The sequence below is a fragment of the Bos grunniens genome, chromosome 4, assembly GCF_055505025.1.
Source record: "Bos grunniens cultivar Pamir isolate PY7600 chromosome 4, Bosgru_T2T1.0, whole genome shotgun sequence".
Taxonomy (NCBI): domain Eukaryota; kingdom Metazoa; phylum Chordata; class Mammalia; order Artiodactyla; family Bovidae; genus Bos; species Bos grunniens.
The window spans coordinates 57,327,997-57,353,832 of NC_141168.1; the positions used below are offsets into that span (position 1 = coordinate 57,327,997).

General features: G+C 39.4%; 1 protein-coding gene across 2 annotated transcripts in view; it reads left to right on the forward strand.

The window, feature by feature from the left end:
- Nucleotides 1-25,836, forward strand: part of BMPER (BMP binding endothelial regulator) — a 252,348-nt gene that overhangs the window by 42,426 nt on the left and 184,086 nt on the right. For both annotated transcript variants that reach the window (XR_015163218.1, XM_086398479.1), the window contains exons 4-5: nucleotides 20,313-20,395; nucleotides 24,002-24,092. Coding sequence is in view for 1 of the 2 variants with exons in the window: in XM_086398479.1 (XP_086254605.1) it covers nucleotides 20,313-20,395; nucleotides 24,002-24,092 (174 nt within the window). In the remaining variant the exon portion in view is untranslated. The remainder of the gene's footprint in view (nucleotides 1-20,312; nucleotides 20,396-24,001; nucleotides 24,093-25,836) is intronic.

The window sequence follows — 25,836 nt, forward strand, 5'->3', positions numbered from 1 at the left end:
ATAGATTGCTTTGGGTGGTATACTCATTTTCACTATATTGATTCTTCTAATCCACGAACATGGTATATTTCTCCATCTATTTGTGTCATCTTTGATTTCTTTCATCAGTGTTTTATAGTTTTCTATATATAGGTCTTTTGTTTCTTTAGGTAGATTTATTCCTAAGTATTTTATTCTTTTCGTTGCAATGGTGAATGGAATTGTTTCCTTAATTTCTCTTTCTGTTTTCTCATTGTTAGTGATACAAGGGATTTCTCTGTGTTAATTTTATATCCTGCAACTTTACTATATTCATTGATTAGCTCTAGTAATTTTCTTGTGAAGTCTTTAGGGTTTTCTATGTATAGGATCATGTTATCTGCAAACAGTGAGAGTTTTACTTCTTTTCTAAACTGGATATCTTTTATTTCTTTTTCTTCTCTGATTGCTGTGGCTAAAACTTCCAAAACTATGTTGAATAGTAGTGGCGAGAGTGGGCATCCTTGTCTTGTTCCTGACTTTAGGGGAAATGCTTTCAATTTTTCACCATTGAGGATAATGTTTGCTGTGGATTTATCATATATGACATGTCTATTATTTCTAAGAATGATTTTTCATTGAGAAATATCATTATTTTCATCATTCCAGTTGTCAAACATACCTCACATTTGAGGCCTTTGAAGACTCTTTGGAGTTACTACTTTTTGTTTGTTTTGATACTTCTAATAGGGGAAAGCATGGAGAGAAGGCATATTATCAGCACATTTTTTCTTGGACAATCTGTTAAGAAATTTGGGTAAAAATTAATTGGGGAAATTTAAAATTTCCATATTAAATTATGCTTATGTTTATGTCTACATGGGTACTGATGTATATTTGGGAACATTTTTAATTAGTGTTTGTAGTTTATCTATCATTATGTGGAGCCACATTTCATTCTTTTAAATAATTACAGAATAAACAAATAAAATAAAACTCAGCATTCAAAAAACTAAGATCATTGCATCCAGTCCTGTCACTTCATGGCAAATAGATAGGGAAACAATGAAAGCAGTGACAGACTTTATTTTCTTGGGCTCTAGAATCACTGCAGATGGTCACTCCAGCCATGAAATTAAAAGACACTTGCTCCTTGGAAGAAAAGCTATGACTAACCTAGGCAACATATTAAAAAAGCAGAGGCATTACTTTGCTAACAAAGGTCCATCTAATCAAAGCTATGATTTTTCCAATAGTCATGTATGGATGTGAGAGTTGGGCTATAAAGAAGGCTGAGTGCTGAAGAATTGAAGCCTTTGAACTGTGGTATTGGAGAAGACTCTTGAGAGTCCCTTGGACTGCAAGGAGATCAAGCCAGTCAGTCCTAAAGGAAATCAGTTCTAAATATTCATTGGAAGGACTGATGCTGAAGCTCCAATACTTTGGCCACCTGATTCCAAGATTTGACTTATTAGAAAAGACCCTGATGCTGGGAAAGATTGAAGGCAGGAGGAGAAGGGGATGACAGAGGATGAGATGGTTGGATAGCATCATCGTCTCAATGGACATGAGTTTGAGCAAGCTGTGAGTTGGTGAAGGACAGGGAAGCCTGGTGTGCTGTAATCCATGGGGTCACAAAGAGTCAGACATGACTAAGCAACTGAACAACAATGACAACAATATTTATTATGGGCTTCCCTGGTGGCTTGGTAAAGAATCTGCCTGCAATGCAGAAGACCTGGATTCAGTCCCTGGGTCAGGAAGATCCCCTGAAGAAGCAAATGGCAACCCATTCTATATTCTTGCCTGGAAAATCCCATGGACAGAGGAGCCTGGCGGTTATAGTCCATGGGGTTGCAAAGAGTTGGACATGACTTAGTGCCTAAACCACCACCCCCACAATTTATTATATTCAGAAAGACCATGCTCATTCCCTATAGGTTTTTACAGGTCATTGCTATTCTTTGGGGCTAGTCTCACTGATGACCTTGTTCCTAAAGGAAAACAAGATCTTCTGTATGTCGTTCACCTTTTGGTGTGATAAAAAGTAGAACCTCTCTGTATTTACCAAGAACTCTGAGAAAGTTGTGGCATTTGCCTTTCCACATAGTGTTGTTGAAGCCTTGTAGGTGGTGAGATGTTGATTGATTTTGAAAACTTTATCCTGTCTATTACCTTCATAGTAGTGGTCCCAAAGGCACCCACACTGCTGGACACTGGGTTAGTTGGTTTATGCTCATCACTTAGTCCTCACAACAGCAAGGCCATTTCTATCTTTCTCATTTTATATATGAGGAAACTGAAGGCTCAGAAAACTGAATTCATTTGCCAAGGTGTTAGTGACCAAAGGTCAACCGGAGGGTGTCCATGCCTTCAAGGAGCTTGCTGTACCAGAGGGACAAAGAATTGCCATCTGGTGGGCAAAGTTCTCTAGGGAAGTTACGCCAGAGAGCAGAGGACAAGTGGAGTACACTGGGGAAGGCTTTCCAGTAGGGGTGACTCATTTTTGTGATCAAGAACGGGTTCATCACATACAAATAGGGGTGTTTGGGGGAAGCTCTCAGGTGAAGGTCATAATCCACACAAAGTCATGGAATATTTCTTTGTCATTGCCTTCCACTCATATCACCTAGGGAACTTGTTAAAATACCATTTTCTGGGCTTTTAAGCTTTTGTTTGTTAATTCTTTGGAGGAAAGTAGAGGAGTCAGACAAGTACATGAAGAATCCTATCATGGCTTCTGCTTATTTCCCTCAGAAAATAAGTTGATACTGAAAGGAAGCAGTAGAGTAAATCTGCTGAAGCTAGAAATATGAAAACTCATTATTTCCAAAAAGATTTTTAGGAAGATTGTGTGTGTGTTTATGTGTGTGTGTATAAGGATTTGTGTTCTTGTTTGCTTTAGTCACATTGCTCATATGTTCCATTCATTCATTCATTCTTTCAAGTATTTACTGATCCCATGCCAGGTATTTATAGGATGACACTGCTTACCAAATTGGTCTTATACCTTATATGAAGCCAGATTATTCTTTAAAACATAAAAAGCAAGTAAATTATAATGAATTCTTCTCAAGCAAATGTTTCAGTGTACTTGTCAGATTATTTTCTGCTAATAATTGTTATGCATTTTTATCCAAATAGCTTAAAAACTGGGCAAAAGATTAATCTAATTTGAAAAAACTCAATATTGTTTGATTAAAAACAAATGAGATCATTGAGAGTCAAACAGACAGTTTTGGCAGCTTTTCTGTATTTATTTGGACTGCAAACCACTCTTTAATCCGGGGTTCTTTCATGAACAATAATGTATTTGTTATTTGAATATGTTTGTTATTAGTGTATCATGAGTGAATACGGTGTGTTTCAAACCTTTATAGGTTCAATTCCATTCTCTTTCTTCATATACAGCATAAAATATTAATGGTCCAGAATACTTTGATGAAAGATAGAAGAACATAGTTTTTCATTTGTTGAGTGGGATTTATTTTCCACAATCTTCTTTTGCCTTTGATTTCTCTGATTTCTTTGTGCTTCATCTTGTTTTTCTATGATTGTGATCCCATGGGTTGTGTTTTTTAATAGTTTAATTTTTATATTTGATTTTAAAATATCCTGTGATGTCTCAGAAAATGAAAGGAAAGAGACACGACATAAGTATTTGCACACTGATTTCCAAAATTGTACACCCATCCTAGGTTCTAGGCTTATTTACAGAGAACAAGTGCTGACCAAAGTAACAAAGAGTATGAATAATGGTAAAAGATTGAGTATTATTAATTACAGACTGCCTTTCACATAGTGCAGGTTCACACAGAAGGGGTTACTTTGCCTATTGCTTTGAGAATGACCTGGAAGATGATTATGCCTTTCAGAATATCGCTATGTGGCTGTTTTGGAGGGAGCCAGCTGATTTCCATATATAGGAATGAACTTAAAAAAAAAAAAACTTAAAAAATAATTAATCCCTGTGTTGACAGAGTAAATTGTCCTCTTGTTTACATGTTTTAAGATGGAAAGGCTGAGTTAACCACGCTCGTGTCCATCTGGTTGTTTGCTTTTAACCAGACTACTTTGGCAGTCCTAACTGTGTATTGCCTGCTGCCCAAACAAAAGAGCAGCTCTTTCCCCAGCCTCTATTTTCCTTTCTTTTAGACATGACCAAATTCTCTGGTGGTTGTTATATATGATTGACCTGGATGCTGTTTGCCCCAGGTTTCATATCCAGATAAGGTATAACCTGCCTTGAAGTTAATACTCCATCAGTCATATTAACTGTATGGTGATTCAGACAGTATTTTGAAATAGACAAACTCCAGTCTTTAAGTTTTCATAGATAATATTATAGTCACCTCTGAGGTGGTGGTTATTATTATTCTGACTTAACAGATTGGGAAACAGAGATACTTAAAGAGGTGAAGAGATCTTTTTTTTAAGATGCACAGTTGCTCAGAAGTAGCAGGACTCAGATTCCAAACACTCCGTTCTTCTTCCTGGTAACACATTAGATGGGAAGGAAAGAGGAGTGACCTGGAGAATTAGGAGGGCTCGAGAGGTGAAGGAACCAGAGAGACGCTGGCATCAACTTTGCAGCAGTGTTGTCTTTGTCACACCCTTTCTGCCTCCCTGAACTTTTACACTCTGGGTGGACCAGCAATTTCAAAGGAATTACGTGGGAAGTGAAACTTTGTGGAGGTATTGGAAACAACATGTGGCTTAGGAGGTGATGGCTTTTCTTATGAACCTCCTGTTTTGGGGAACCCCTAACTTACTTTCTTTTCCTCTTCTGTATCCATGACTGTATTGTAGTGTACTGAGACAATTTAGTTGAGCTTTACTCTTTTGTGTGTATGCCTGGTTTCATAAATAATCCATTCATAAAATTCAAAATACACAAAAGCATCCTATGGTAAAAGTAAGGCTTTGTCCTAGTCTCAACCCTAGCCACCTTGTACCCTTTCCTGGAGATAACCATTTCCTGGATTTGTGGGAATCCTTCGAGGGTCAGTCTCTGCATACAGAAAGCAGTCTCTGCTAGCTTAACTCTTAGCTTCTTTAATGCTGAGCCTCTGACATATAACTTTAAACATCTTAAGAAATTACATTGCTCTGAAAAACATTCCTATTACTGAGCTACTCGATTCCAGTGCTGCTGTCATTTTTACCATGATTTTTCTGAGCTTAGGAGAATTCTTAATGTATTTCTTGAAATTGTTGTTATGAGATGCTTGCATGTGTATTATAACCTATAACTATTTTAACCTTTAACAGTATAACTAATTTCACCTACTTAGCCCCAAAAATTTGAGTGGAGGTTGTTAATGTGTTTTTAAGGACAAGAAAAAAGAAAACTTGAGGGGTTTGTTTTCCTCCTTCCTTTTCTCTAACTGAAAAAATATGTATAAAATGTTATATTTTATAGATTGGTTTCCCATAATATAAACTGGGCTATTTTTGCATTTAAATAAAAAAAAAAAGACCCTATTTGTATGAAAGGATCTTGTTAACATTAAAATCATATTTTACAAAAACCTGTTCTTGTTAAAACTAGTAAGAAGACTTAAAACAGAGATCTGCTTTCTCTGTTAAATTTGTTTCTGTCCTTTCATTTATAGCCTCTGAGTTTTAGACTTCATGGGCTTTGGAAGGCAGTTTAAGTGAAAAGCTTGTGATTGCCTTTCAGTTAGAAGACTGAATTTCCAAGTCTTGCTGTTGACTTGGGGTGCATCAGTATTTACTTTTCTGAAGTGGGTAAATTGAAAATGTTTCTCATTGTTACGGAGAAGTGGTCCTGGTTTCCTATCATGTCATATGCAAAGCATTGCAATCAAATGTGGACCTGGCACCCATATAAAAAAACATGGGAATCCTCTTCAATGGCTACCAGCCTAACAGATCTTCCTTCAGCTACCAATGTCCAGTTGATGTATTTTCTACTGATGCATAGTAAGCTATGACAAACTTGCTCCTGCTGCTGCTGCTAAGTCACTTCAGTCGTGTCCGACTCTGTGCGACCCCAGACGGCAGCCCACCAGGCTCCCCCGACCCTGGGATTCTCCAGACAAGAACACTGGAGTGGGTTGCCATTTCCTTCTCCAATGCATGAAAGTGAAAAGTGAAAGTGAAGTCGCTCAGTCGTGTCTGACTCTTCACAACCCCATGGACTGCAGCCTACCAGGCTCCTCCGTCCATGGGATTTTCCAGGCAAGAGTACTGGAGTGGGGTGCCATTGCCTTCTCCGATGACAAACTTAGTGGCCTGAAATAGCAGTCCTTTATTATCTCATCATTCCATGTGTTAGAATTCTGGACATAGCTTAGGTGGGTCTCATAGAGCTGCAGTCAAGATCAGCTAGGGCACAGTTTTATCTGAAGCTCAAGGTCATCTTCTAAGCTCATGTTGTTAGAATTCAATTCCATGTGGTTGTAGAATGGTTACTCTTTCAAGGTTAACAGAAGAGTGTCTCTCTGACCTATAGACTCTTTAAGGGCTCACTCAATAGGTCAGGTGCACTCAGGAAAAATTCCCTCTGTAATGACTCAAAGTGAAATTGATGAGGGATCTTAATTACACCTGTAAAATTGCTTCGTCTTTGCATAACCTAATTATGGGAATGACATCCATCACATCCACAAGTCTTGTCCACTCTTGGGATTATAAAAGGTGGATGTATAAGGGAGTGGAAGTCTTGAGAGTCACCTTAGACTCTACCGACCATACTCAGAGCCATGGTATGAGCCATGAAAAAGCTCTTGTATGCGTGGCAGGTAGAAACATCTGTCATAAATGGTGCTTAGAGCTAGAATATACCTTGTGGGTCCTGCACACAGCAAGTACTGGAAAGTGCTCACCCTTGCCTATTCCCTTTCATCCCTGTAAGGTCTGGCTCCTACTTATCTTTCTAGCCTCCTCTTGTTCTGGACTCCTGTAGCTGGACATTGTTTCTCTCATGGTTCTGTGCATGCTTCTTGTCATGGGGCTTTGTACACACTGTTCACGCTGCATGGCTGCTTTTCCACCCAATGTCATCTAGTTGACTTTTACCCTTTCTTCAGCTCTCACTTTAGACATCACTTCCTGGCCTCAGTGGCTACTTGTTGTGGAATTAACACTAGGCACAACTGTTATTTAGTGTTTTGTTTTTCTGTAACTCCCACTGAAGTAGAGGTTCTGTGAGGGGCCATAGTATTCTCAGTTGTGATCACTGTGCGTGGCACATGGTAGTTGAATATATGTTGGAAAAAGGCAAGGAGGAGAAAGGAAAATTGGAACCAAATTCCAGTCTTCCTCATTTAGTGCATGACTCATGAAATCAACTGTGTATTTAGTATATTACTGTTGAGCCATATACATCTTAAGTTCATTTTGGAATTCAGCAGGACTTTAAAAGAGTTGAGTGAGAATTTTAGGGAGAGTAAAAATGGATAATAGAAATGAAAAAATGGCAGCATGTCTCTAAACCATTCCCAAACTCCTGATGCCTTACTGTTTCTTTGCTGAATTCCATAGAGATTTTAAAAAGTCCTTAAAATCACCATAACCTAAGTGTATTTTCATGTGGTAGTAGCTGTAGTATGTTTCATACTTATAGACTTAGTGATAACCTTAATATAATTTTTAGTAGATCTTTCACCAATTATGACTTCAGATTTCCTAGTTGCTGTCATTTTGACAGGATTACATACTTCCTTTTGTGACATCATATAAAACACACTTTAAAATTGGTTTTGAGTTTTCTACAGTGGCTCTGAAAACTGTTCTGTGACTGCTTCTAACTTGCTCATGGAGAGTAAGGTGCTCTGCCCTTTAAAATGATTTTTCCCTGCTCTGCTCTGATATTTCACTTACAGGAATGAAATCATGATGATGCCTATCATCTTGACATGTCTTAGAATCAAAACATTCTTATCTCCTCTGAGGCTTCTAATAGAATTGTTTCATGGAGTTAAAAATAAAGGTAGGTATTCCAAGTGGAAAGTTGGAATGCATCATTAAAAACTGCAGAAAAGCAGTGATTTGAAATAGAAGTTACCAACGTCTGTTTAGGGTCTCTTTTATTTGCCGCCTGAGTTTGGCCTTTGCAAAATTGAAAGTATGTCTGTATATGTGATACATCACTCTATGAAGATACAGGAATCTCTGTGCATCTATTTATTAGTTTTAAATGACCATGATGTGACAATTAGAAGCAGTCTTATTGGGCTTTGATCAGAGATGTCTCTTTCAGTCTCTTTAGAAGTTGGCACAACTGGTTTTTAGGATCAAATGTTTTAGGTTCTCTTTTTGGCAGGTATCTCACCTTGAGAACTAATGTGTGTTTGCCTTAGAAATCTATCTGCCAGAGAAGCTCACATTTTACTAGGGCTGATGTAATAATAAAGGTGAACAAAGTACCTTGGTATATTCGTGAACTTGAGTGTCTCCTTCACTGAGATGAGCTTATTTACCCCAGAGTCATCTAATTATGCTTCCAGTTGCTTGGTGGTTAAAGGGCTGTGTATCTGTTTATCTGCAAACATGCTTGGGCATCAACTAGCTGATGTTTAGCACATGAGGCAGCCCCCTGATACCCTGAGAATGTCTGGGCATTCTCTATGCCATACATGGAGCCAGCAGAGGGATCAGATTTAAAAATACAGTTGGAACTTTTGATATTTAGGGTTTGGGTGACTGCAGTGTGGCTACCTGGATGAGGCTGTGAATGCAAGGTAACAACTTCAAACCTCTAGAGGCAAGACCACATTGAAGTGCTAAATGCAGAAGCCAGGGTCATATTTTCAGGCCTCTAGACAGAGAGCTTGTGTGCCTTGGGACCTGTGGATTGGATAGTTGAAAAGATTCTCAGTCATTGGAAGAATGAAGTGAAAGGGGACTAGACTTGGAATTAGATCTGGAATCAGTTCCCTCCTCTGCCACTTCTAGTTACTCAGCTCTCACTCTGTGATTTCTTTCCAAAGCCTTGGTTTCGTCTTCTGTAAAACGCAGGGGTGCTGAACCTGAATGTGCCTTAGAATTGCCAGGGCTGCTTGTGAAATACTCAGATGCTCCAGTCCCACTGCAGACCAAGGGAAACAATTTTCAGTGGGCAAGGCCCAGGCATCTGTGTATTTTGTTAATTTTTATTGTGGTAAAATATACAAAGCATAACATTTACCATCTTAAAGTGTGTAGTTCAGTAACATTAAATGCACTGTTATGCAATCTTCACTGCAATATTTTTCTAGAACCTTTTCCATCATCCCAAACTGAAGCTGTATACTTATTAAGCAGTAACTCCTCATTCTCCTTTTCCTGCAGCCCCTGGTAACCTCTATTCTAGTTTTTGTCTCAGCGAATTTGCCTATTCTAGGTACCTCTGTATGCTATGCTATGCTAAGTCACTTCAGTCGTGTCCGAGTCTGTGCGACCCCATAGACGGCAGCCCAACAGGCTCCCCCGTCCCTGGGATTCTCCAGGCAAGAACACTAGAGTGGGTTGCCATTTCCTTCTCCAATGCATGAAAGTGAAAAGTGAAAGTGAAGTCGCTCAGTCGTGTCAGACTCCTAGCGACCCCATGGACTGCAGCCTACCAGGCTCCTCCGTCCATGGGATTTTCCAGGCAAGAGTACTGGAGTATAAGTGGAATCATATAATATTTGTCCTTTTGTGTCTGGTTTATCTCACTTAGTACGATGTCTTCAAGGTTCATTTATGTTGTAACATGTATCATAATTTCATTCTTTTAAAGGCTGAATTATATTCCATTGTCTATATACACCATATTTTTTTTATCCATTCATCCATCAGTGGACATTTGGGTTGTTTCCACTGGGTATCCATATTCTGAATCAGCCCTCACATGATGGTCAACAACTTTGAAGGTTACTGGAATGATTGTTCCCCTGGTTAAATTATGAGTTTGTGTATGCCAGGTTTAGGTGGAGGAGGGTGAGATATAATGTTATCACCGTGAGATATCATTTCTCACTTAGCTAAATGGCAAATACATATTCATATAATGTATAGCATGGGCTTCCCTGGTGGCTCAGTGGTAAAGAATCTGCCTGCAATTCTGGAGACCCAGCTTCGATCCCTGGGCTGGGAAGATCCCCTGAAGTAGGGCATGGCAACCCACTCCAGTACTCTTGCCTGGAGAATTCCGTGGACAAAGGAGCCTGGCAGGCTATAGTCCATAGGGTCACACAGAGTCAGACATGACTGAAGCGACTAAGCAGCAGAAACAATGTATAGCATGATAACCTCAAATGTTGGAAAAGATATGGAAAATCTCTTATATATTGCTGGTGACTATGCTAAATGTTTCAGCCACTCTGGAAATCAGTATGGCAGTTTCTTATAGAACTAAATATACACTTACCATATAACCCAGCAATTGCACTCTGAGCTATGTATACCTTAAAGTGAAAACCTTTCACTCAAAATCCTGTACTTAAATGTTCACAGCAGCTTCCATTGTAATAGGCAAAAAAACTGGAGGCTACCATCAGTGGGGGAGTGGTTAAACAAACTGGTACATCCATACCACAGAATACTGCTCAGCAATAAAAAGGAACAAAACATTGATCCATGAAGCTACATGGATGGATCTCAAAGGAATTATTCTCAGAGAAAAGAACCCACATAAAAAGGCTACAGAGTGATTTATGCAACATTCTTTTTAAAAGTATAACATTCTTGAATAACAAAATTACATAGATGGAGAGCTGATTCCTGGTTGTCAGGGCTTAGGGATGGAGGCTGTAAGTGGAGTGAGTGGAGTTATAAGTGAATAGCTTGAGAGGCCTTGTAGTGATAGAGCAGTTCTGTATGTTGACTGGTTACACAAATTTACACGTATGATTCAACTGAACAGAACTACACACACACACACAAATGAGTGCATGTAAAATCGGTAAAATCTGAAAAAGCTCAGTGGACCACATCAGTGTCAAGCAATGTGTTCCTTGATCCTGATAGTGCACTATTGTGACCCAAGACATTAACTGGGAGAGACCGGGTGGAGGGTGGGTGTAACCTTCCTGTAGATTTTTTGTACCTTCCTGTGTATCTATAATTATTTCAAAATATAAATGAGAAAAAGGGAGATGGTAAGATATTCCTAACAGTATTTTTACAGTGAGCCCTAAACATCCTATCTAATCAACTATGAAGGTTGCATCTGTGCAATATGTAACTCAAAGTATAAAATGATGCAGGGCAATATATTGGTCCCACAAATGGCATTTCAAATGTGCGTTGAATGTAACTCACTCTTTATGCTCATCAAAGAGATTTTTATTGATGTCTTTGAAATTATGTTCAGGAAACTGAGGATTCCATTCATGACTTCTCCCTGTGGCTGCCATAACTTATGAGACTGTTGGTTGTTTTCTTGTATTCAAATAAATTTTATTTTCTTACACTGCTCCTGTGTACTCCAATTCATGAACTATGTTCCTGTTTTGGGAAATACATGACTTGGACCTGAGATGTTTGATTTTTGTTGTTGTTGTTGTTCAGTTGCTAAGTTATGTCTGATTCTTTGCACCCTGATGTACTTCAGCATGCCAGGCTTTCCTGTCCTTCACTATCTCCTGGGGTTTACACGAATTCATACCTATTGAGTTGGTGATGCTATCTAACCATCTCATCATTGGACTTTACTTTCACCACCAGACATATCCACACCTGAGCGTCATTTCCACTTTGGCCCAGCCACTTTTCTTTCTGGAGCTATTAGTAATTACCCTGTGCTCTTTCACAGTAGCATATCAGACACCTTCTGACCTGGGGAATCATCTTCGGGTGCTATAGCTTTTTGTCTTTTCACACCGTTCATGAGGTTCTCATGGCAAGAATACTGGAGCGTTTTGCCATTTCCTCCTTCAGAGGACCTTGTTTGTCAGAACTCTTCGCTATGACCCATCTGTCTTGGGTGGCTCTGCGCGGCATGGCTCATAGCTTCACTGAGTTACACAGCCCTTTTGCCACAACAAGACTGTGATCCATGAAGGGGATTTGATCTTTTGAGCCCTTGTTATTTGTGGCTTCATCATGTCAAAAGGCCTGAGACACAGCATGGTTCATAGCTAGAGGTAAAGGCATTTAGAACAGAGTAAACATAAATCCACAGAATAGGCTCTTGCTTCTTCCAATTTTACTCTATAATACTGGTTTTCAGACATCACTGGAACCTGATGTTAAAGGATCATGTAAATGAGCAAGTGAAAGGCAGCATGTCATCCTCTCCAGGAATGTTATTTCTACTCTGGGAGCTACTACTTTCTGAGTTTCTTCCATGCATCTGGCAGGACCCTGTGAATAAATGGAACGTGGACTTTGGACTCAAATAAAGAGTGGCTGTGTGACCTGGACAGAGTAATTTAGCTTTTCTGAATATTGGATCATCATTTTAAAAACTAGGGGTAAAATATTATCTGCCCTAGAGTGCTTTTTATAAAAATAAAATTAAATTGTATATGAAAATTCCAAGTACGGTGCCTCACCTATAATAATTATGCAACAACTTAAATTTTCTCTTTCTTTCTCTCTTGTTGGAGGGTTGTTTATGTAATATTTCTGAAAATATTTTTGGAATTCATCTTTGGAAATGACTTCTAGTGACATTTTCCTGCATTAGAAAACCACACTTATGACTTCACAGGATAATCTCTGCAGGTTTGTCTTCTTTTTTCATTTTTGCTCAGTATGAGCTCAAAATAGTTCTTTGTTTTTGCCTTGTGAGAAACAATGGATATTGGCTATTTGACAGTGGGATATGGTGGGCAGCATGGCTGCTGCAATACTGACTCAGCCTAGAGGTAGAAGCACTCCCATGTTTAGAAGTGTTTATTCCCTGAAAGGAAAGCTATAATAGACAGTATATTAAAAAGCAGAGACATCTCTTTGCCAACAAATGTCTGTCTAGTCAAAGCTATGGTTTTTCTAGTAGTTATGTATGGATGTGAGAGTTGGACCATAAAGAAAGCTGAGTGCCGAAGAATTGTTGCTTTCGAACTGTGGTGCTGGAGAAGACTCTTGAGAGTCCCTTTGACTGCAAGGAGATCCAACCAGTCAACTCTCACAATAACAACAATGATAAGACCAGGTCAGATGCAGGAATGATGGGTGATGTGGCTCATATTAAATAGTTGTTGCAGGCATTTTTGTCCTTAATGCATTGCATAATTCTTTTATAGTACCAGTTATATTAAAAGTTTGAAATTGTGTTTTATCAAATAGAAGCGTAATTTGTTTGTGCCTCACAGACTCTGTTCTGTTACCTTAACATCAGTGCCAGATACTGTATGTATTACAATGTTATAGTCATGAGACAGGTTCTATAAACCACAGTGTCATCACTTCACAGTCTTCAGTAAGCACATAGATTAGAAATCCAAGCAAATCACATGGAGATTTTGCTTTCCTTTATACTGGTGAAGTGAGTTGAGTTTACAAGTCATCTGTATGTACCTGATATTTCTGTGTATTTAGGGTTTTATTCAGAAATCATAAAAAATTAAGTTACATAGCTTTCCACCATTTCTTTCTCTATTGTTAATTATTTTATTTCAATCATGTTTTTCATTCATAATTGGAAAACAAAACAAAAAAGCTATGGAAAATACTATTGTGACAGGGGGCACGCACCACTCTTCAAGAACTCAGTTCATGGGTCTGAATCTTTCTCTTGGGATTGAGGAAATGGTTTGACTATAAAATTCCCATTAGCTAAAAATAAGCAAAATTGCCTGCAGGATTCATTGTAGGTACAGCCTTGAAGAGTAATAAAAGCCTGTTTTAAATGAACTCCTAAGGACAAGATTTAAGCCCTAGAATGGCTAGTCAGGTTTTATGTTTATCCCTTTTGATTATACTTCCATATGTTCCTGGAGAGCAGTATCTGAAAAATGGTTCATTAAATAAATTGTATTGGGCTGAAGTAATTTAGGGATTATTGACCAAGTCCAGGGAGTGGGGCTACCAGATCAGGTGACCTGGAAACAGCAAAGAATGGCAGACCTATCTGCTCCGCTTCCCTGTACCAGGTAGGAATGAACTGATTTCAAAGACTCCACGGTTGGTTTCTTTTAAATAAATATGGCAGTTTGCATGCTGCTCCCTACCTCCAAAATAAATAAATAAATAAAAATAAACCAGTAACTTGGAGGACTAAAGTGGGTTTTGGAAAGAAAAGGCATCCTTCTGAAAGTGAGGTGTGCCAGTATGGGAGAAGGGGGCTGAGGATGCGTTGATATGCTTCTCATTGCTAAGGGTGTGTAAGTGCTGGGCTGCTCAAGGACTTTTCTCCACTGCGTTTGGCTCAGGCTGACCTGGGCCATGGGGGAATGGGCATGGGGATTGGTATTAGAAGAGACAGACTTTGGCATCTGAGTTGCTCCAGGAAAACTTTGTTGTTTCTGGAGGTGGAATAGTGACTCGAAGTGGTCTACCTGCCAAAGGGGAAAACAGGACATCCAAGGAATGTCATCCTTTCTCCATTTCTTTTTCCTTGCGGTTTGCAGGAATAGTTTGTATATTGATGTTTACTCTATATTATTGGTGAAATGCGACATTGATTAAGTACCGTAAGTACCTTGAAATAGATGTTTGAGAGGCCAAGTCTTCCTGGAGGAGCACTGGAACTTACCCTGAGTGGGGAAGTTTCTAGGAAGGCCTCTCAGAGGCTGTGACCTTGAGTTAAGTCTGGAAAGAGAAGTTAGCCACACAAGGAAGGAGAGCCTGGGTGACTTTTGTGTCCTTGTGAGGATAATGGAAATGAAGGGAAATGGATGAGGTCTGGGATTTTTAAGAAGGGGCCAGCATTTGCGAAATCATAGGGTAACATTATTTGGTGATTTTGGGGAGAAGTGTGGGGCGTTTCGGAGCAGCAGATAAGAGAACAGAGAAGTGAGTCAAGGCCAGATCTGAGAGTTTGCATATGCTAAGTTTGAATTTTATAGTAAAGGTCAATGATTTTCAATCCTGGCCACACATTAGATTCTTCTTCTGCTTCCTATTTCCAGAGACTCTGATCCAGTTGGTCTAGAGAAGAGAGATTGGAGATAAAGTACCAGTATGTACTTCAGCCAGGCTAAACCATCAGTCACTGATAAGAGTTCAAGAGTGTGAATGAGATAATAACTGGATTTGAAAGAGCACACACTGGTAGTTGTGTAGGAGGGTGCCTGGAAAAGGATCCCAGCCCAGCCATAAGCAGTCAGTTAGCCTGCTGTAATAGTCCAGATGAGGAACACCTAGCAGCTTAAGTTGAGGCAAGAGTAGAGGTAATGGAAAGGCAGTTGTATGAGAACATCTGGAAAAGTGGGGTGGTGGGGAGTGATGGACAAAGGAAAATGTGGTCGACTTGCTACAGACAAGTCTTCTAAGATAAGGGCTGAGTGTCCCCTTGGATTGGACACATGTAGGCAGCTACAGCTGAAGAGAGTGATGTTTCAGTGGGCTAATGAAGGCAGGAGCCAGATAGCCTTGGTTGAAGAACTTGAACTTATTTAAAGAAGCATTCAAGTTTATTATGATCAGGTAACCCCAGAGACCTATTTCCAGGAACCAGGGGAGAAGACTGGAAAGGTAGGTTGGGGCCATGTAGCTAGGCCCTTGGGTGCTGGGGGTAAGTTATTGGTAATGATAAGATCTGTAGGCTAATGTTAATGTGAAAAAAGAGAGGATTAAAACTAGAAGGATGAGACTGGGTGGAGCTAAGATTCATTAGGTGGCCAGTGCTTTATTTGTTCATGGTCCTGATGATTTTTAACAGCTATTTTAATGACAGAATGATGAAAATGTGTGGCATTCTCTCTCCCTTGGGATAATGTGGCTTCCAAAAAAGGTCACAACTAATAAGAAAAATGAGTTTTATCACTTCATTATGGATTCAATTTATTTATGTGCTTCAAGCTAGACAGCATATTAAAAAGCAGAGACATTGCTTTGCCAACAAAGGTCCGTCTAGTCAAAGCTATGGTTTTTCCGTAGTCATGTATGGAAGTGTGTTGGACTATAAAGAAAGTTGAGTGCTGAAGAATTGATGCTTTTGAACTGTGTTGTTGGAGGAGACTCTTGAGAGTCCCTTGGACTGCAAGGAGATCCAACCAATTCATCCTAAAGGAGATCAGTCCTGGGTGTTCATTGGAAGGACTAATGCTGAAGCTGAAACTCCAATACTTTGGCCACCTGATGCGAAGAACTGACTCATTGGAAAAGACCCTGAAGCTGGGAAAGCTTGAAGGCAGGAGGAGAAGGGGATGACAGAGGATGAGATGGCTGGATGGAATCACTGACTCAATGGACATGAGTCTGAGTAGGCTCTGGGAGTTGGTGGTGGACAGGGAAGCCTCAAGTGCCGCAGTCCGTGGGGTCGCAAAAAGTCGGACACGACTGAGCGACTGAACTGAAACTGAAACTGAACTGTTTCCGTTGCCGTGTTGTTTTCCTCGTTGACTGGGCCAAGCTTGTCCTCAATACTGTGTGTTTAAAAAAATGCTCTGAAATTCTTCCTCACCCTGAAAATATTTAATATAAAAAGCTGAAATAAATGCACAAGTACCATATAGCTAGTTTAGGCTTGTTTTTGTACTATTTTAGTTTTGGGAAGAAAAACCATCTTGGGCTTCGTGTGACGGTTTAGACCAGGGTTTCTGAACGTTGGCACAGTTGACGTTGTGAACTGGTTGGTTCTTTGTTGTGCGTTGTGGAGTGTTAGCAGCATCTCTGACTCCTGTGTGGTAGAACCATTTAAGCACCTTTATCCCCAGCCTGTGACATCTAAAAATATCTCCTAACATTATGAAAAGTCCTCTGGTTGGATATTAGAAGGGGAAGGCAAAATCATGCTAGATTGAGAGCTGCAGGTTTAAAAATAGTACAGTGACTTTATCAGAAAATAACCACTCTTCCTGCCACTATATAGGTGGTTTTCATGATGCTCTTGGAGTCTGAAAGGCTTTTTATCTCCAGAAGAAAACTAATGAATGTTTATAAATCCCCTTCTCGAACATTTATTTTAAAATATTTGAAGAAGAGGAAAAATGACTTTACTGGTTGCCTAAGCATTTGTCTGTTCCCCAGCTTGTCCACTCTTTCGTTAAGTTCCTGGATATTCTATCATTTAATTTAAAAGGACAGAGTTGATTTTTTTCCTGGGCCGTTAAGTCCTCAATACAAAAGACCTTACGAATTAGAAAGTGCTCAAATAATATTGTGAGTTTAGACCTGGATGTGAAAAGGTGGATTTCATGCAGGACCAGGTTTTAGTGTTAGTTTCACACCTAATGGCTTCTAATTTTGAGTAAACCACTTTAATCTTGTTTGTGCAAATTTTCTTACATGTAAATGAAAGACAGAAAGTTTATTATCTGCTATTTGAGTTCTAGTTCTAAATGTCTAAGATTGAAATCTTTTGATTGTTTCTTTGGGCTGTTCCCCCATCCCATGACACATCCCTCAATGCAGAGCAACTCAAAATGCGCTCTGTAAGTCTCCATTGTCCAGAAATGACAATGCTGAGCTACAGTGAGAAAAGTACAGAATCAGAGAGTAAGCAACTAGAAATGTTTCTCATGATTCTACTAAGTAATTCTATACCCGTTACATATAGTAATAAAAATTATATTTTGCCAGCCTTTTAAAATTAATTTTTATAGTAATCTCTTTTTATTATATTTTATGAATGTATTGGCCCACAGTGAATTAGAAAAACAAAAACAAAACAAACCTTTCCATAGAAGTGGTTTGAGAAACACTGCCTTGATGTACAATGGACAATTTTTTTTGTCTTTCTTTCTACTCTGGCCAATAATAGATATTTAATATATTCCTCCTCTGGGGTTTCAAGGGGCAAGATGTTGCCAGTCTGCCCTACTAGCAGTATAAAGTTGGTGGCAAAAGAAATTTTATTATAAAGAAGTTTGCCTTACAGAGAATAGGAAGTAATTCTGGAGTAAGTCTGAGACTCTTTTTGATTGTATGTATATGTGAGTCTTCACATAGCTCATGTTAGTGTCTTGCATTAAGATGGCATGTTTATCTTAGAACATGAACCCCAAGAACAGTGAAAATAGCCTTTTTAAAATTATCTGATTCCCAAGAATCCCTTACATCTGAAATCGACCTAGGATGCTTAGTCTACTGGAGTTGCCAAAACCAGCCAATGCTGTTGAGGGTACGTGAAGAATAAAAAGATATAGCTTTTACTTTTGAAAGAGATTACTACTGATATTTTTGAATCTATTCAATCATTCTGACTCATCCAACATTTGGGAACATCTATTATATGGACTCAGATGTGGTAGACTCACATGTTAACAAGGGCAGTTAAGCTGGTCATAATTTGATCTTGGTCTTTATATGTTAAACTAGTGGAGGAGCCAGCCTTCGTTTTGAGTTATTTGAGGCTTAAAACATGGCTGGGTTCCCTGCACTGTGGACCACTGTGCCAATACCTTGTATCCCATCCTGGGTGGAATAATCTAGAGACTTCTGCCCTACTCCTCGAAGTCCTTTACATATGGCCTGGCATTGTTCGGGAACAGTCTCTTGGCCTGCAGTTCCTGCCTGGTGTATATGGGCTTACAGGGCACTTCCTCCTGCGAAGTAAAAAAGGCAATCTCTTTGCCTGCCCTATTAGAATCATAAAATCACTCTTTCTTTTAGTTTTTTTTTTTAATCCAGAGGATGAAAATGTATAACATATTTGGAAACTCTACTGGCAGACTTGGCAGGCGTTTCATATTTACTTGGACTTAACTTGAATTGGATTTGGTCCTCTGATTTCCCCACCTCCACCTCTCGGAACAAGTTATTTATTATCCGAGTGAGTCTGTGGTAGTGAATCAGACATGCACATGGCACGTCTATTGTTAAGTGTGTTTGTTCCGTAAGATTTATGCTAGCCCAAATAGTTTTATATTGGTTTTCATTGTTGAAAATTTACTGTATTCATTCTGGGTTTGGCGTTAAGTATTTGCAGTGTGCTAGGCGTCCCTGTGGTTGAACATTTTATCGCTGTAACACTTCATGCAAAGGAAATTAAAAAATATATAGTGAAAGCATTTCCCTAATATGTTTCCAATCAGCTGTGTACTTTGGTAATTTGATTTGTAGGAACTAGAGAGAAGAGTGTTACTGAGCCCTTTTCAATCATTCATCATTCTCTGGGAATTTGAATCATGGTTCTGAGTTTATGAAAATGTCTATTGAAGTTTTCTTAAGTGTTTATTATTATGTTTGTATTGAAGGTTTTTTTTTTTTTAAGTTACCACTGCAGTATCCAAAAGAATTCAGGGAAGGAGGCGAGTCTTCTTTTTGTATCTTGGATAAGAAAAATTGTGAATTGAGGTGGAATGGGTTGACGGAAGCCAGTCACTGGAACAGAGGCAGACCCTTTTATATCTGCATTATCCCATCTGTGTGTTCCTACTGCTATATGCTTTGGGCTAAGCAGTAGGGCTGTACTTGGTAAATCCCATTTGCCTGGCATACTCCTGATAATCCAATGTGCATTTACTAGAGACATAGCCGGGTTCATCTTCCCCTGAAACGTAACTCACAAGGTAGAAGGCATTATTTGGACAAACTAAATTAAGACCTAGGTTGTGATCCTTGCACCATTATTTATTTGGCTCTTTCTACAGAGGCTTAAACATGTTTCCTTTTTTGAGACTCTCTGGCCTTTGACTTCTGTTTTTGCCAGTGAATGAGCATGACTTCTGTTTTGGCTAGTGAATTGACATGGGATAATCCATACATCGTCTAGTTTCAGATTTCCTTAATCTAGTTCACCACTTAAAAGTAAAATCAAAGTGAAAAATGAAATCATAGCTCTTAAAGCTGGAGGCAAGGCTTGGAAGGTTTCATCTTTTGAAGACAGTAGCTTGTCAGGAGTCATATGGGTATAGAATTTTGTGATCAGTTTTTATATTTTAATTTTCTTGCTTTTGCTTCTTGCCGTGTTTTACATTTCACTCTTGACCTTCAGCAATCTTAAGTTCATTTAGTCTTGTGTAAAATCCCCTTTCACAGTGATGTTTTGAATCCTGGTCCTCTTCATACTTACTAGGTATAAATAAAGTCACGAGGTTATGCATTTTGGCTTAAAGAGTTCATCAATCCATGGTTTTTCATTTGAAAATATAATCTGTGAGGTTAATCTTTTTGGTAGTCAAAGAATTAATGTAAGTAAAAAGCCAAGTGGATACTTAGAAGGCTTAGTTGTGTTTAGAGGAAAATAGCCAAGGAGCATGGTGTTTCCTACGATCACTAGTTCTGGCTTAGAAGACGTAACTTCTTTTGCTTCAAAGATAAATGAAACTCACATTCATTCTTGGCCTTTCTTCCTGCCTCTGTGTTTCTTCTAGGTTGTACCTATGATGGAAGTACCTACAACAGCTCCTTCAAATGGCAGAATCCTGCTGAACCCTGTGTCCTGCGCCAGTGCCAGGTAAAGTCCATCTATTTTACTTTCCAGTGATAGGAAATCCATAAAGTCCTTTTCAGAAACCCTTTCCAGAACACAGAACAAACACAGAACAAAACTCCAAAGAAACAAGCAAAAAATGAGAAACGAATGAAAAACCACCTCTATCCTTGTCTATATTTATTGTGACATTCACCATAACAAGACAGGTACAGGATAGTTATTGCATGGGTCTTACTTCCAGAAGCACACAGCAGAATTGTTCACCGTTGTTAAATTGTGCCTGGAAAAGCTCCGAGAAGATGCATATGCCCTTGGGGAAAATTCATGTCTTCCTGTTGAGTCAGCTTTGCAAAACACAAATTCTTGTTAGCAGAAAGAGGTATTGTTAGAGGATATATGTTTTCCTTTTTCTTTCTTTTTTTTATTTAGAAACATTTTGAACTGAAGCCAGTCTGTAAACTGTATTAACCAAAGCAGTTAGGACATTGTGATTTCCATGATTTCAACCCGACCGATTTAAGAACCACCAGTTCAGCTCCTAAGGAGCCCACTGTGCCTGGTGCTTGCTCAACTCTGAAAAGTGCACTGTTTCCACGTGATTCTAATCGTTACACGTCTTTAACACAGGCAAGATAAACTAAAGAGGAAATGAAGAATCAAAATTTTCTAACTTATTTTCTTTAAAGAAATACTCTGTTAAAAAAATGCTCATCTAATGTTGACATAATTTAAAAATTTTTCTCTGTAGAGAAGAGAAAATGCTAATCATTTTACCCCAGGTTCATTTCACTGTCCAAAGATATGCTGTTGCATTTAAAGGAGAAAGCAGTTAGTATAATAATGCGTATTTCTCTCTGATGTTATCTCAAATATATTGACTTTTAGCTTATTGAAATCTGAATCTTATGGAATCATGTTCTTATTATAAGCCCACAGCGGGCATGTTCACTCATAAGATCTTCAGTTACTTATTCAGTTAAATATTCAATTTATTTATGTAGTAATCTAAATTATTTATGAAAATAAGCAGTAGGTAGAATAGATATGAACAATAGATTAATTGATTCAGTGAATATTTGTTGAATTTTTTTATCTGTATTTTTTTATACATTCAGTCAGCTTCATGGAACCAAATGATGATGACAATGACTTTTAACAACATCAAAGCCCACGCTCATTCTAAATTTGCCCCACCCCATCACCACCTGCTTCTTGACTGATGCAATTTCCAATTTTTGACAGAGACACTCTGAAAGCAACAGCCGCTTGCCTTTTGGAGTGGACTATAACATTTGTATACAATAGTCAGAGGTCTTGAAGATCCTCAAGTTGCATGAACCAGTGGTGAATTTTGCTGCCTTTGTTTGAATTAGATGGGAGGGAATTTATCCCAATATTATCTGGGAGGGAATATTCTGTTGAATGAATAACATATCAAGCCATCATCATTTGTGAACACTGAAAATCCTATTGCTTATCAGCTTTGGTAACTAGTCACTCACGAGGGCCCAGAGATAATATATAGGAATATCAAATTATTATTGAAAGAGATCTTAAAGACCAACAGACTCAGGAGTCAGGAAGTGCTTAACTTTAGGATGAAGCACAGAGAGGAGATGTTCACTACCAAGGATGAACTTTGCCTTTTAATTTTTCTCCTTTTATAATACTTTGCCTAAGCCCTGTTGCTACTGCTTAGTCACTTCAGTCGTGTCTGACTCTGCGACCCTAAGGACTGCAGCCTGCCAGGCTTCTCTGTCCATGAGATTCTCCAGGCAAGAGTACTAGAGTGGGTTGCCATGCCCTCCACCAGGGGATCTTCCCGACCCAGGGATTGAACCCTGTTCTTCTACATTGTAGGCAGATTCTTTACTGCTGAACCACCAGGGAAAATATCATTTTACTCAATCACCATAAAGGCAAACCTCTGTTAAATTAGTGACAAAAAGCTTCGGCTTCTCTCAGTTAGTACCTTCCCACTCCTGCTTACTTTCTTCCTTCTTTAGGGAAGGAGACCTCATCTATGAATGCAGGAAATGACTGTTTACTGGTACCATCAGGGAAGTCTTCATGTAAGATGCTCCTCTGCTGAAGGACACAATTGCAACCTCTCTCTCCAAGATCTTTCTTCTCAGGACACAGAATGAGTAACAGAAGAGAGAGTGTAGTGTAGGGAGTAAAATATGGCTGTTGCCATTCACATAACTTGTTACTTAACCTCTCCAGACTTCACATTCATGCCCATAAAATGAGGATAGTACTACCTCATAGAGTGGTTGTGAGAATGAGCAACATTGTCATTTAAAACACTTCTGGTAGAGCCTGCGTATACTGAGTACAACTTGGTACCAGACCAGTAACAGCTAGTCTAATGATCCGGTTAATTTCCACTTGAGTTGAATTCTAGCTTATTTCTTATGTCTTCTTACTGAAGGAGTTAGATGGTGGAAAATTTACCTTTATTTTCCACTTTTAGTGTCTTACTGGAAGAGGAAAATCTGAAGATCAGAGACAGGAAATTCATGCTGGGGAGTAACCTGAATCCTGCATCTGCATTGCAGATACTAAAGGGAATTTGATCCTGGACTTTTTGCATTGCTTCAGTTATATAACTAAAGGCCAGTTCCTTTTTTGATGTTGTATATTGCTGGAATTTTGACATTTTTTCCTTTCCAGATGTGATATAGACCATAATAAATTTCTTGGTAGTGGAAGCCTCAGGTCTGACAGATGTGAAGACATTTAGGATGTAACTTTCCTTGTTGGATTGAGATGATAGAGTAGCAGGCTCGATGAAGAAAATTGTCTAGTTGTCAGATTGTTACACAGTGTTTTACCTTTTGTTACCATTCCCCTTGAAAGAAAATTAATAAACACACAAAACCAAGTGGGTAGAGAATATAGAGAAAAACTTTCAAAGACCAACTCTGAAAATTGAATTTAAAAAAATGTTTCAAGCAACATTAAAGTACTAGTGTCAAAAGATCAGTTGCAAATGAGTCCCTTGATTTTGTTATTAAGACCAAAAGTCTCTACTTTAACATAATATAGTATGATCTTTAAAATAGTTTTATCTGGTCTCTTCATTTGCTGCGTGAGAGCCAAGCTCTCTGGGAAGCCCAGAGAAATGTCTATGATTGCAGAACTGGTGTCTAGTTATTCCTGGAAGGGTGGTGAGGATTTGGGTCTCCAGATGCCAGTCTGGGATATTATGTTTGCCCTTTGTGGCTTATAATTAATGGCTTAAAGTGTAATAACAATTATAGATCATATAGTACATGTTGAAAACCTAAAACAGTTGTGAATGAACAGCTAGACTCTGTCAGCTACTGACAGACAGCAAGGAAATCTTAAATACTAGATTTAAAGAAAGAAAGGAAGAAATCAGAGTCAAAGAGAAAGAACTAGAACAGGGAAGAGAACCGGTGACAAGATTTGCGCTTTGCAATGGACAAGCTGGAGCCATCAGACCTCGTTTGTGCCACGGACCTATGGACCTGATGCCTATCCCCCTTTGCACTTTTCGTGTTCAAATTCTTCTCCTACCTCTTTGGCTACTTTCCAGAAGTGAGTAAATCTCCGTGGGAATACTGGGGCTGACGTTGATTGTGGCATTCTATTTTTCAGGAAGGCGTTGTCACAGAGTCTGAGGTGCGGTGTGTCGTTCATTGTAAAAACCCCTCCAAGCATCTGGGAACATGCTGCCCCACGTGTCCAGGTAACCTCTCAGGAAGGGGAAGGCAGTGCAGCTCCCTGGTACAGTACAGCACTGTTGAAATCCTTCGGGGTTCTCTCAAGCATGCATGATTTTCCCACTCCCGACTGGAATTTTTCTCCCTTTATGTCTGTGTACCTAATGGGTGAGGAGAGCAAACTTCTTTGCATAGAAATGTCTGGTTGGACTCTGGTGGGCCCGGGATGACTGCAATGTGCTGTAGGTCTTGGCAAGGATGCTCCAGGCTCCGGAGGCCTGCTTTCCACTCCACGGGGCCACAGGTAACGCTTATTTTGGAAGGAAAGGTTGTGGCTTTCCCTTGCTTCCAGAAATGTCTTTTTACTGCTTCATATTGCAATACCTTGGCCGGGGCTTGCCTTGGTGATGAGGCGACCAGATGTTTTCTGAACACCGAGAGCTGGGTCCCTAAGTGGATTTAGCTGAAGGCTTTGCCGGTCTCAGTTTTCTGCGTGGTGCAGTGACTGGGAATCGCTGTCTTTTTAAAGGGCCCCAGGGCCTAGCTGACAGCAAAGCGATCTTTCCTTTCCAGTGGCTGGAGTGTTTCCTCTTACTTCTCTGAACAGGATTACAAAGGCCTCCTGCCTCTTTTCTTGCCCTTAGGTACGAGCCCGGGGATTTTGAGGTGAGAGATTTTTTTCTGATCCCTTAAGCCCCTGGCCCATACTCTTCAACAGATGTTCTACATTTTGGGTTTTACTCTGAGTGCTTTTCCTCACTGGAGGCGATACTCACAACTACTTCTCTTTGCTTTTGAAGTTAATCTCCAAACGGCCTTCTGTTCTGTGAGCCTTCCCGGGAAATGGCAAAGGCACCGTCGTGGGATGCTCTGTGAAGATGAGCCCCTGGCCCCTTCCTCTCCTGCCATTTCCCTCCACACAGTCTGCCGCGCTCCCAGACCTGAGTCCCTTCCAGGGTCCAGACTTCCCTCATCTTTGAATGACAGTGAGGACAGTCTCTCTCCACTGCTCCTAACCTTCCTGAGTTCCCTGGACAGTCTTTATTGAGCCAAGCTTCCTTTTCACACTGCAATTTCTGTTAAGCTTGTGTTATTGGATAAGCTTAAGTGAAGGCCAGAAACCAGTTGAAAGTAAAATAATTCTTTCCATAACTCAGTTATTTTGTATCTATCAAACAGAATTTGCTTGAGTACCATTCCCCTCTGAATGCACTGAATGCTTTGCATCATGTAACCATATTCTAAAATGCCTAAAGGATCTTTATTAAGTTAGCTCAGTCATTCTTTAGGCTGCACATGAAAATCACCTGGGAAGTTTTAAAAAATAAATCTTGATGCCCAGGCTGCATCCCAGACCAATTCCATCAGAATCTTGGAGGGTGAAACTCAGGCCTCCTGGATAATTTCTGTGCACAGCCAAGCTTGAGATTGATAACAGAGCAAATTTTATATGCCATAGAGATTTAAAAGATATCAAAGCTGTTAAATATGAATTCAGTTGGGTTGAGTAGATTGTCGCTTTATTGGTGCAGAATCAACTCGGCATATATAACATTCCTTTTCACTTAGAAGATAGTCATATTTTTAGACTGCCTTTGAAAGTATGTGTATAGAAACAACAGAGTGAATTTATTTCAGCAGCTGAAGTTATCATACTTGAGCAATTGCTTCTCTCATTTTGTTTTTAAGTTGAGTTCCCAGGAAGGAAAGGCTGAGCTCTGTGATTGCACATATTGTAATGTTAAGTCTTCACCACCATTTCAGTAAGGG